Source organism: Ranitomeya variabilis, chromosome 2 (genome assembly GCF_051348905.1).
Source record: "Ranitomeya variabilis isolate aRanVar5 chromosome 2, aRanVar5.hap1, whole genome shotgun sequence".
In the NCBI taxonomy this organism is placed as follows: Eukaryota; Metazoa; Chordata; class Amphibia; order Anura; family Dendrobatidae; genus Ranitomeya; species Ranitomeya variabilis.
Window position 1 is genome coordinate 419457554 of NC_135233.1, and position 13463 is coordinate 419471016.

The 13463-nt window shown below is 45.7% G+C and overlaps 1 protein-coding gene across 3 annotated transcripts in view; it reads right to left on the reverse strand.

The window, feature by feature from the left end:
* Nucleotides 1-5084: 5084 nt before the first annotated feature.
* The window catches only part of PDE3B (phosphodiesterase 3B), a 206275-nt gene continuing 197896 nt past the window's right edge, over nt 5085-13463 (reverse strand). For all 3 annotated transcript variants that reach the window (XM_077286608.1, XM_077286607.1, XM_077286606.1), the window contains one exon: nt 5085-6120. In XM_077286608.1, coding sequence (XP_077142723.1) covers nt 5941-6120 — 180 coding nt within the window. In that variant the 3' untranslated portion in view covers nt 5085-5940. The remainder of the gene's footprint in view (nt 6121-13463) is intronic.

Genomic DNA, 13463 nt, shown 5'->3' on the forward strand with positions numbered 1-13463 from the left:
TTGACGCTGCAGCTATACACAGCGTTTCCTGAACATGGAAACATACCCTTACCCTGGGCATATTGGTGGCCCATGTCCTGCAGCAGCTGTGCTACGTTCCTATCTTGGTGCAATTTGCAACCACATCAGTACTTACTCTCCAGGCTGACATTTTGGGTCCTCGGCCGGAAACTCCTCAGATCTCATCCCATTGAGAAGCTGCGATCAATCCTCCTAAAGCAACAAAACCATGAACTTGTGATGACTTGGAGCTGGGATCAGACCAGAAAGGGCAGCCATCAATCAGAATCTGCCCAGTGCAGCACTCTCCAGTCACACGCAGAGCTGCACCGACAGCAATGTGCTGCTGCTTTTCTGTTGGCTGTCAGGCTGCTGCCCTCTGCTGGGCTCAGAGCAGTATGCAGAATTCTGGATGAGACACAGATCCAGCAGACGGATGGACGGCCTGCGTCATCAGATATCCATTATGTACAGAATAAAATCCAGAATTCTGATGAGGGGACGTTTGCACCCAAGGCAGAACCCCGTGCTACTTAGAGTATATATAAGTGCCCCTGTCAGCAGGATTGTGCTCAGTGACAGGTCGGTGCCGTTATACTGATCCCTGTGATCAGGATTGTGCTCAGTGACTACAGACAGTGTCAGGTCGGTGCCGTTATACTGATCCCTGTGATCAGGATTGTGCTCAGTGACTACAGACCGTGTCAGGTCGGTGCCGTTATACTGATTACACTGATACCTATGATCAGGATTGTGCACAGCATCTATACACCGTGTCAGGTCGGTGCCGTTATACTGATTACACTGATACCTATGATCAGGATTGTGCTCAGTGACTACAGACTGTGTCAGGTCGGTGCCGTTATACTGATTCCTGATCACAGTTATCAGTGTAATCAGTATAACGGCACCGATCTGACACTGCCTATAGTCACTGAGCACAATCCTGATCACAGGTATCAGTGTAATGGCACCGACCTGACACTGCCTGTAGTCACTGAGCACAATCCTGATCACAGGTATCAGTGTAATCAGTATAACGGCACCGACCTGACACTGCCTGTAGTCACTGAGCACAATCCTGATCACAGGTATCAGTGTAATCAGTATAACGGCACCAATCTGACACTGTCTGTAGTCACTGAGCACAATCCTGATCACAGGTATCAGTGTAATCAGTATAACGGCACCGACCTGACACTGCCTGTAGTCACTGAGCACAATCCTGATCACAGGTATCAGTGTAATCAGTATAACGGCATCGATCTGACACTGTCTCTAGTCACTGAGCACAATCCTGATCACAGGTATCAGTGTAATCAGTATAACGGCACCGACCTGACACTGCCTGTAGTCACTGAGCACAATCCTGATCACAGGTATCAGTGTAATCAGTATAACGGCACCGATCTGACACTGTCTGTAGTCACTGAGCACAATCCTGATCACAGGTATCAGTGTAATCAGTATAACGGCACCGACCTGACACTGCCTGTAGTCACTGAGCACAATCCTGATCACAGGTATCAGTGTAATCAGTATAACGGCACCGATCTGACACTGTCTGTAGTCACTGAGCACAATCCTGATCACAGGTATCAGTGTAATCAGTATAACGGCACCGACCTGACACTGCCTGTAAGTCACTGAGCACAATCCTGATCACAGGTATCAGTGTAATCAGTATAACGGCACCGATCTGACAGTGCCTATAGTCACTGAGCACAATCCTGATCACAGGTATAAGTGTAATCAGTATAACGGCACCGATCTGACACTGCCTATAGTCACTGAGCACAATCCTGATCACAGGTATCAGTGTAATCAGTATAAGGCCATGTTCACACTTTGCGGGTGACCTCTGCGGGTTCTCCCGCAGCGGATTTGATAAATCTGCAGGGCAAAACCGCTGCGGTTATCCCTGCAGATTTATCGCGGTTTGTTCCGCGGTTTCCGCTGCGGGATTACTCCTATACTATTGATGCTGCATATGCAGCATCAATAGTAATGTTAAAATAAAAAAAAAGTTTATACAGGTCCTTCTCAAAAAATTAGCATATAGTGTTAAATTTCATTATTTACCATAATGTAATGATTACAATTAAACTTTTATATATTATAGATTCATTATCCACCAACTGAAATTTGTCAGGTCTTTTATTGTTTTAATACTGATGATTTTGGCATACAACTCCTGATAACCCAAAAAACCTGTCTCAAATTAGCATATCAAGAAAAGGTTCTCTAAACGACCTATTACCCTAATCTTCTGAATCAACTAATTAACTCTAAACACATGCAAAAGATACCTGAGGCTTTTAAAAACTCCCTGCCTGGTTCATTACTCAAAACCCCCATCATGGGTAAGACTAGCGACCTGACAGATGTCAAGAAGGCCATCATTGACACCCTCAAGCAAGAGGGTAAGACCCAGAAAGAAATTTCTCAACAAATAGGCTGTTCCCAGAGTGCTGTATCAAGGCACCTCAATGGTAAGTCTGTTGGAAGGCAAAAATGTGGCAGAAAACGCTGTACAACGAGAAGAGGTGACCGGACCCTGAGGAAGATTGTGGAGAAGGACAGATTCCAGACCTTGGGGAACCTGAGGAAGCAGTGGACTGAGTCTGGTGTGGAGGAAATGGGCTACAGGTGCCGCATTCCCCAGGTAAAGCCACTTTTGAACCATAAACAGCGGCAGAAGCGCCTGACCTGGGCTACAGAGAAGCAGCACTGGACTGTTGCTAAGTGGTCCCAAGTACTTTTTTCTGATGAAAGCAAATTTTGCATGTCATTCGGAAATCAAGGTGCCAGAGTCTGGAGGAAGACTGGGGAGAAGGAAATGCCAAAATGCCTGAAGTCCAGTGTCAAGTACCCACAGTCAGTGATGGTGTGGGGTGCCATGTCAGCTGCTGGTGTTGGTCCACTGTGTTTCATCAAGGGCAGGGTCAATGCAGCTAGCTATCAGGAGATTTTGGAGCACTTCATGCTTCCATCGGCTGAAATGCTTTATGGAGATGAAGATTTCATTTTTCAGCACGACCTGGCACCTGCTCACAGTGCCAAAACCACTGGTAAATGGTTTACTGACCATGGTATTACTGTGCTCAATTGGCCTGCCAACTCTCCTGACCTGAACCCCATAGAGAATCTGTGGGATATTGTGAAGAGAAAGTTGAGAGACGCAAGACCCAACACTCTGGATGAGTTTAAGGCCGCTATTGAAGCATCCTGGGCCTCCATAACATCTCAGCAGTGTCACAGGCTGATTGCCTCCATGCCACGCCGCATTGAAGCAGTCATTTCTGCCAAAGGATTCCCGACCGAGTATTGAGTGCATAACTGAACATTATTATTTGATGGTTTTTTTGTTTGTTATTAAAAAACACTTTTATTTGATTGGACGGGTGAAATATGCTAATTTATTGAGACAGGTTTTTTGGGTTATCAGGAGTTGTATGCCAAAATCATCAGTATTAAAACAATAAAAGACCTGACAAATTTCAGTTGGTGGATAATGAATCTATAATATATGAAAGTTTAATTGTAATCATTACATTATGGTAAATAATGAAATTTAACACTATATGCTAATTTTTTGAGAAGGACCTGTATACTCACCCTCTGACGTCTCGATCTCCTCGGCGCTGCACCCGGCGGTCCGGTTCCAAAGATGATGTGCGAGAAGGACCTTCGTGACGTCACGGTCATGTGACCACGACGTCACCGCAGGTCCTGTTCGCACAGCAACTCTGACCGGCCGGCCGCGTGCAGCGCTGAGAGGTGAGTATAGCATTATTTTTTATTTTAATTCCTTTTTTTTTTCTTACACCAAATATGGTTCCCAGGGCCTGGAGGAGAGCCTCCTCTCCTCCACCCCGGGTACCACCCGCACATTAGCCGCTTACTTCCCGCAACGTGGGCACAGCCCCATGCGGGAAGTTAGCGGTTCAATGCTTTCCTATGGGTGCAGAATCGCAGCGATTCTGCACAAAGTGACATGCTGCGGGTTGTAAACCTCTGCGTTTCTGCGTGGTTTTTCCCGCAGCATGTGCACAGCGGTTTGCGGTTTCCATAGGGTTTACATGTAACTGTAAACGCTATGGAAACTGCTGCGGACCCGCAGCATCAAAATCGCCGCGGTTCCGCGGTAAAAACCGCAAAGTGTGAACATGGCCTAACAGCACCGACCTGACACTGTCTGTAGTCACTGACCACAATCTCGATCACAGAGGCCCGTTAAAACCACCTAGTCCAGGGTTCAGGTTTGGGATACACAAAAAATCATGTCTTAAATTGATATTCCAACCTTATGTTTTGCAGAATGTCATGGGCATCTAATGTCAGATTTTTGGCTGCTCCTATGGTGGGTTTGGGTGTAAAATAAGCAGGGAAGATTCTGAGACCACCGACTGTATTATTATTCTGCCTGTATTGTCAGTAGCCAGGTGGGCTGTGGGAGGACGACTACTGGAGCCAGACTTAACAGCCACATCCCACAGCCCTGGAACTGGGAAATTGAGAAAACCCCTGTAAATAGTTTACCAGGTTTTACATGGAGACCCCATTATCCTCGGCAGAGGCTCATGGAGCAGCACAATTAAAATACAACATATATCTAAAGGGAGCAGGGGAGGGGCATAGACTCCAGAGCGGGCGGGTGATATGAGGGTGGGGGGAGGGGCATAGACTCCAGAGCGGGTGGGGGAGGGGCATAGACTCCAGAGCGGGCGGGTGATATGAGGGTGGGGGAGGGGCATAGACTCCAGAGCGGGTGGGTGATATGAGGGTGGGGGGGGGGGGGCATAGACTCCAGAGCGGGCGGGTGATATGAGGGTGGGGGGCATAGACTCCAGAGCGGGCGGGTGATATGAGGGTGGGGGAGGGGCTTAGACTCCAGACCTGGCTAGGGGTGAATCCATAGTGAGCGACTGCCGGCAGGCAATGGTGGCAGCACAGTGCCTGCCGCGCCGCTCATGTGGCACTTGATTTTCACTCCACGCAGAGGACAATTCTGTGACAGCAGAAATGACGCCATGATCGGGAGTAATAATAAATGAGGCGCGCAGGCAGCAGTGCAGGCAGTGGGCGATTATATATACACGTATATTTATAAAGTGATGCGTAATGTGCTTATGTACAAACAGCGCCACCATTTACGTACATTGGCGGATTTTTGCCTTTCAATGTTTCTTTTTCAGGTTTTACAAACACTAAATACCTAAAAATCCTGAGAAAGAGTGGAAAAATATATATAATATATCATCGCCTAAAAAAAAATAAAATCCCTTCATTACGGAAATTAGTTAAGCTTTTTTGTTTTTTCCTGAATTATTTTTTTTAGCTTTTTTTCAGGATCTACCACAGAACCTCAAAAAGGAACAGAAAAAAAAATTGCCGCTTGAACGATGGGGGAAAAAAATAAAATGTGAAAAACACAAAGTATTATACAGATAAAAGGCATCAGAAAACGACGCTCCTAGAAAATTCCAAAAAAAAGAATGTACTAATTTGAGTCTTAAGGACAGAAGGAGCCGCGAAGGTTCCGAGAACCGATCCACACAATCCGGCCCGAGTCCTCACCGCGGCTCCGCGTCTGTCACAGGCACAGGTCAGGATAATGACGGCAGAAGCGCCATGATGGGGAAAACCAAACAAAAACCCAGCGAGTGGCGGCAGCTTTGGTAAGAAACGTCGTGGTTTATGATTGTACCGTCAGGCAGCGTCAGGCAGCATCGGGACTGGTACCAGGACCAATCAGGGCACAAGACACTTTGTATCAAGTTGTACAAGAATTATCGTCCGTGGTGAAAGTGCATAGAGTGGGGGGCGCCGGCGAGCCGGGGTGCCTCACAGTTATCGGGCCTGTCTATAACGTTACAGTATGTGAAGAGGGTCAGCACTTCTCCTCGGCAAACATCCGCTCCTCATCCTCCTCCTCAATCACCTGGATCTCATCTGAAGGAGACATGGAGGAGCCGTCGATCTGCTGCACTTTACTGCCGTCCTGTCTGGCTTTCTCCTCTTCCTCGATGATCTTCTTCCACGCCTTGTGGTTCTCTCGCAGGTGATGAATGATGGCGCTGAACATCCGCCGCCGGCGGCCTTTCCTCCGTTTGGGTTCTGAAGTGAAAGAATATTATACCGTGATCAACCACCGACATCACAGAAAAAAGGGTTAATATCGAGAGAAAGCAACAGACAGGAAAACGGCTTCTCTACAGCGCGGGCTCAAAGTGGAAACGTCATCTACGGTCACATGAGGAAGACGGACACACTGCGGTATATTGGGCTCCCCAAGAAAAATGGCGAGTGCAGCTCTGGAGCATGTGTGCATGCAATACTTACCCTGTATTATACCCCAGAGCTGCACTCACTATTCTGCTGGTGCAGTCACTGTGTACATACATTACTGATCCTGAGTTACACCCTGTATTATACTCCAGAGCTGCACTAACTATTCTGCTGGTGCAGTCACTGTGTACATACATTACATTACTGATCCTGAGTTACACCCTGTATTATACTCCAGAGCTGCGCTCACTATTCTGCTGGTGCAGTCACTGTCTACATACATGACATTACTGATCCTGAGTTACATACTGTATTATACCCCAGAGCTGCACTCACTATTCTGCTGGTGCAGTCACTGTGTACATACATGACATTAGGCTACGTTCACATTTGCGGTGTGCACCGCAGCGTCGCCGCATGCGTCATGCGCCCCTATATTTAACATGGGGGCGCATGGACATGCGTCGCACTTGCGTTTTGCGCCGCATGCGTCCCTGCGGCGCCCGCGTCTGGGCACAGAGGACGCAGCAAGTTGCATTTTTGCTGCGTCAAAAATCAATGAAAAAAAGGACGCATGCAGCGCAAAACGCAGCGTTGTGCATGCGTTTTTGTTTGCGTTGTGGCGCCGACGCTGCGGCGCTCAACGCAAATGTTAACGTAGCCTTACTGATCCTGAGTTACATACTGTATTATACCCCAGAGCTGCGCTCACTATTCTGCTGGTGCAGTCACTGTGTACATACATTACTAATCCTGAGTTACACCCTATATTATACTCCAGAGCTGCGCTCACTATTCTGCTGGTGCAGTCACTGTGTACATACATGACATTACTGATCCTGAGTTACATACTGTATTATACCCCAGAGCTGCACTCACTACTCTGCTGGTGCAGTCACTGAGGATCAGTAATGTATGTACACAGTGACTGCACCAGCAGAATAGTGAGTGCAGCTCTGGAGTATAATATAGGGTGTAACTCAGGATCAGTAATGTATGTACACAGTGACTGCACCCACAGAATAGTGAGCGCAGCTCTGTGGTATAATACAGGAGGTAACTCAGGATCAGTAATGTATGTACAGAGTTACCTCCTGTATTATACCACAGAGCTGCGCTCACTATTCTGTGGGTGCAGTCACTGTGTACATACATTACTGATCCTGAGTTACACCCTATATTATACTCCAGAGCTGCGCTCACTATTCTGCTGGTGCAGTCACTGTGTACATACATTACATTACTGATCCTGAGATACCTCCTGTATTATACCCCAGAGCTGCGCTCACTACTCTGCTGGTGCAGTCACTGTGTACATACATTACATTGCTGATCCTGAGTTACCTCCTGTATTATCCTCCAGAGCTGCACTCACTATTCTGCTGGTGCAGTCACTGTGTGCATACATTACTGATCCTGAGTTACATCCTTTTTTTTATACCCCAGAGCTGCACTCTCTATTCTGCTGGTGCCGCCACTGTGTACACACATCACTGATCTGGAGTTACATCCTGCATTATACCCCAGAGCTGCACTCTCTATTCTGCTGGTGCAGTCACTATGTACATGCATTACTGATCCTGAGTTACATCCTGTATTATACTCCAGAGCTGCACTCACTATTCTGCTGGTGCAGTCACTGTGTACATACATTACTGATTCTGAGTTACACCCTGTATTATACTCCAGAGCTGCACTCACTATTCTGCTGGTGCAGTCACTGTGTACATACATTACTGATCCTGAGTTACACCCTGTATTATACTCCAGAGCTGCACTCACTATTCTGGTGATGCAGTCACTGTGTACATATTGTACATTACATTACTGATCCTGAGTTACATCCTGTATTAAACTCCAAAGCTGCGCTCACTATTCTGCTGGTGCAGTCACTGTGTACATACATTACATTGCTGATCCTGAGTTACCTCCTGTATTATACTCCAGAGCTGCACTCACTATTCTGCTGGTGCAGTCACTGTGTACATACATTACTGATCCTGAGTTACACCCTATATTATACTCCAGAGCTGCGCTCACTATTCTGCTGGTGCAGTCACTGTGTACATACATTACTGATCCTGAGTTACATCCTGTATTATACTCCAGAGCTGCACTCACTATTCTACTGGTGCAGTCACTGTGTACATACATTACATTACTGATCATGAGTTACCTCCTGTATTATCCTCCAGAGCTGCACTCACTATTCTGCTGGTGCAGTCACTGTGCACATACATTACATTACTGATCCTGCGTTACCTCCTGTATTATACTCCAGAGCTGCACTCACTGTGTACATACATTACTGATCCTGAGTTACACCCTGTATTATACCCCAGAGCTGCACTCACTATTCTGCTGGTGCAGTCACTGTGTGCATACATTACTGATCCTGAGTTACACCCTGTATTATACTGCAGAGCTGCACTCACTATTCTGCTGGTGCAGTCACTGTGTGCATACATTACTGATCCTGAGTTACATCTTTTTTTTATACCCCAGAGCTGCACTCTCTATTCTGCTGGTGCCGTCACTGTGTACACACATCACTGATCCTGAGTTACATCCTGTATTATACTCCAGAGCTGCACTCACTATTCTGGTGATGCAGTCACTGTGTACATATTGTACATTACATTACTGATCCTGAGTTACATCCTGTATTATACTCCAAAGCTGCGCTCACTATTCTGCTGGTGCAGTCACTGTGTACATACATTGCTGATCCTGAGTTACCTCCTGTATTATCCTCCAGAGCTGCACTCACTATTCTGCTGGTGCAGTCACTGTGTACATACATTACTGATCCTGAGTTACATCCTGTATTATACTCCAAAGCTGCACTCACTATTCTGCTGGTGCAGTCACTGTGTACATACATTACTGATCCTGAGTTACACCCTGTATTATACTCCAGAGCTGCGCTCACTATTCTGCTGGTGCAGTCACTGTGTACATAAATTACATTACTGATCCTGAGTTACATACTGTATTATACCCCAGAGCTGCACTCACTACTCTGCTGGTGCAGTCACTGTGTAGATACATTACATTACCGATCCTGAGTTACATCGTGTATTATACTCCAGAGCTGCACTCACTATTCTGCTGGTGCAGTCACTGTGTACATACATTACATTACCGATCCTGAGTTACATCGTGTATTATACTCCAGAGCTGCACTCACTATTCTGCTGGTGCAGTCACTGTGTACATACATTACATTACCGATCCTGAGTTACATCGTGTATTATACTCCAGAGCTGCACTCACTATTCTGCTGGTGCAGTCACTGTGTACATACATTACATTACTGATCCTGAGTTACATCCTGTAATATATTCCAGAGCTGCACTCACTATTCTGCTGGTGCAGTCACTGTGTACATGCATTACTGATCCTGAGTTACATCCTGTAATATATTCCAGAGCTGCACTAACTATTCTGCTGGTGCAGTCACTGTGTACATACATTACATTACTGATCATGAGTTACACCCTGTATTATACTCCAGAGCTGCGCACACTATTCTGCTGGTGCAGTCACTGTGTACATACATTACATTACTGATCATGAGTTACATCCTGTATTATCCTCCAGAGCTGCGCTCACTATTCTGCTGGTGCAGTCACTGTGTACATACATTACATTACTGATCCTGAGTTACCTCCTGTATTATCCTCCAGAGCTGCACTCACTATTCTACTGGTGCAGTCACTGTGTACATACAGTACATTACCGATCCTAAGTTACATCGTGTATTATACTCCAGAGCTGCACTCACTATTCTGCTGGTGCAGTCACTGTGTACATACATTACATTACCGATCCTGAGTTACATCGTGTATTATACTCCAGAGCTGCACTCACTATTCTGCTGGTGCAGTCACTGTGTACATACATTACATTACTGATCCTGAGTTACATCCTGTAATATATTCCAGAGCTGCACTCACTATTCTGCTGGTGCAGTCACTGTGTACATGCATTGCATTACTGATCCTGAGTTACATCCTGTAATATATTCAAGAGCTGCACTAACTATTCTGCTGGTGCAGTCACTGTGTACATACATTACATTACTGATCATGAGTTACACCCTGTATTATACTCCAGAGCTGCGCACACTATTCTGCTGGTGCAGTCACTGTGTACATACATTACATTACTGATCATGAGTTACATCCTGTATTATCCTCCAGAGCTGCGCTCACTATTCTGCTGGTGCAGTCACTGTGTACATACATTACTGATCCTGAGTTACCTCCTGTATTATCCTCCAGAGCTGCACTCACTATTCTGCTGGTGCAGTCACTGTGCACATACATTACATTACTGATCCTGAGTTACCTCCTGTATTATACTCCAGAGCTGAACTCACTATTCTACTGGTGCAGTCACTGTGTACATACATTACATTACTGATCATGAGTTACCTCCTGTATTATCCTCCAGAGCTGCACTCACTATTCTGCTGGTGCAGTCACTGTGTGCATACATTACTGATCCTGAGTTACATCTTTTTTTTATACCCCAGAGCTGCACTCTCTATTCTGCTGGTGCCGTCACTGTGTACACACATCACTGATCCTGAGTTACATCCTGTATTATACTCCAGAGCTGCACTCACTATTCTGGTGATGCAGTCACTGTGTACATATTGTACATCACATTACTGATCCTGAGTTACATCCTGTATTATACTCCAAAGCTGCGCTCACTATTCTGCTGGTGCAGTCACTGTGTACATACATTACATTGCTGATCCTGAGTTACCTCCTGTATTATCCTTCAGAGCTGCACTCACTATTCTGCTGGTGCAGTCACTGTGTACATACATTACTGATCCTGAGTTACATCCTGTAATATATTCCAGAGCTGCACTCACTATTCTGCTGGTGCAGTCACTGTGTACATGCATTACATTACTGATCCTGAGTTACATCCTGTAATATATTCCAGAGCTGCACTAACTATTCTGCTGGTGCAGTCACTGTGTACATACATTACATTACTGATCATGAGTTACATACTGTATTATACCCCAGAGCTGCACTCACTATTCTGCTGGTGCAGTCACTGAGTACATACATTACTGATCCTGAGTTACACCCTATATTATACTCCAGAGCTGCGCTCACTATTCTGCTGGTGCAGTCACTGTGTACATACATTACTGATCCTGAGTTACATCCTGTATTATACTCCAGAGCTGCACTCACTATTCTACTGGTGCAGTCACTGTGTACATACATTACATTACTGATCATGAGTTACCTCCTGTATTATACTCCAGAGCTGCACTCACTATTCTGCTGGTGCAGTCACTGTGTACATACATTACATTACTGATCCTGAGTTACATCCTGTATTATCCTCCAGAGCTGCACTCACTATTCTGCTGGTGCAGTCACTGTGTACATACATTACATTACTGATCCTGAGTTACACCCTGTATTATACTCCAGAGCTGCGCACACTATTCTGCTGGTGCAGTCACTGTGTACATACATGACATTACTGATCCTGAGTTACATACTGTATTATACCCCAGAGCTGCACTCACTATTCTGCTGGTGCAGTCACTGTGTACATACATTACTGATCCTGAGTTACCTCCTGTATTATACCACAGAGCTGCGCTCACTATTCTGTGGGTGCAGTCACTGTGTACATACATTACTGATCCTGAGTTACACCCTATATTATACTCCAGAGCTGTGCTCACTATTCTGCTGGTGCAGTCACTGTGTACATACATTACATTACTGATCCTGAGTTACCTCCTGTATTATACTCCAGAGCTGCACTCACTATTCTGCTGGTGCAGTCACTGTGTACATACATTACTGATCCTGAGTTACACCCTATATTATACTCCAGAGCTGCGCTCACTATTCTGCTGGTGCAGTCACTGTGTACATACATTACATTACTGATCCTGAGTTACATCCTTTATTATACTGCAGAGCTGCACTCACTATTCTACTGGTGCAGTCACTGTGTACATACATTACATTACTGATCCTGAGTTACCTCCTGTATTATCCTCCAGAGCTGCACTCACTATTCTGCTGGTGCAGTCACTGTGCACATACATTACATTACTGATCCTGAGTTACCTCCTGTATTATATTCCAGAGCTGCACTCACTATTCTACTGGTGCAGTCACTGTGTACATACATTACTGATCATGAGTTACCTCCTGTATTATCCTCCAGAGCTGCACTCACTATTCTGCTGGTGCAGTCACTGTGTACATACATTACATTACTGATCCTGAGTTACACCCTGTATTATACTCCAGAGCTGCACTCACTATTCTGCTGGTGCAGTCACTGTGTACATACACTACTGATCCTGAGATACCTCCTGTATTATACCCCAGAGCTGCGCTCACTACTCTGCTGGTGCAGTCACTGTGTACATACATTACATTGCTGATCCTGAGTTACCTCCTGTATTATCCTCCAGAGCTGCGCTCACTATTCTGCTGGTGCAGTCACTGTGTACATACATGACATTACTGATCCTGAGTTACATACTGTATTATACCCCAGAGCTGCACTCACTATTCTGCTGGTGCAGTCACTGTGTACATACATTACTGATCCTGAGTTACCTCCTGTATTATACCACAGAGCTGCGCTCACTATTCTGTGGGTGCAGTCACTGAGTACATACATTACTGATCCTGAGTTACACCCTATATTATACTCCAGAGCTGCGCTCACTATTCTGCTGGTGCAGTCACTGTGTACATACATTACATTACTGATCCTGAGTTACACCCTATATTATACTCCAGAGCTGCACTCACTATTCTGCTGGTGCAGTCTCTGTGTACATACATTACTGATCCTGAGTTACATCCTGTATTATACCCCAGAGCTGCACTCACTATTCTGCTGGTGCAGTCACTGTGTACATACATTACATTTCTGATCCTGAGATAACTCCTGTATTATACCCCAGAGCTGCGCTCACTACTCTGCTGGTGCAGTCATTGTGTACATACATTACTGATCCTGAGTTACCTCCTGTATTATACTCCGGAGGTGCGCTCACTATTCTGCTGGTGCAGTCACTGTGTACATACATTACTTTGCTGATCCTGAGTTACCTCCTGTATTATCCTCCAGAGCTGCACTCAGTATTCTGCTGGTGC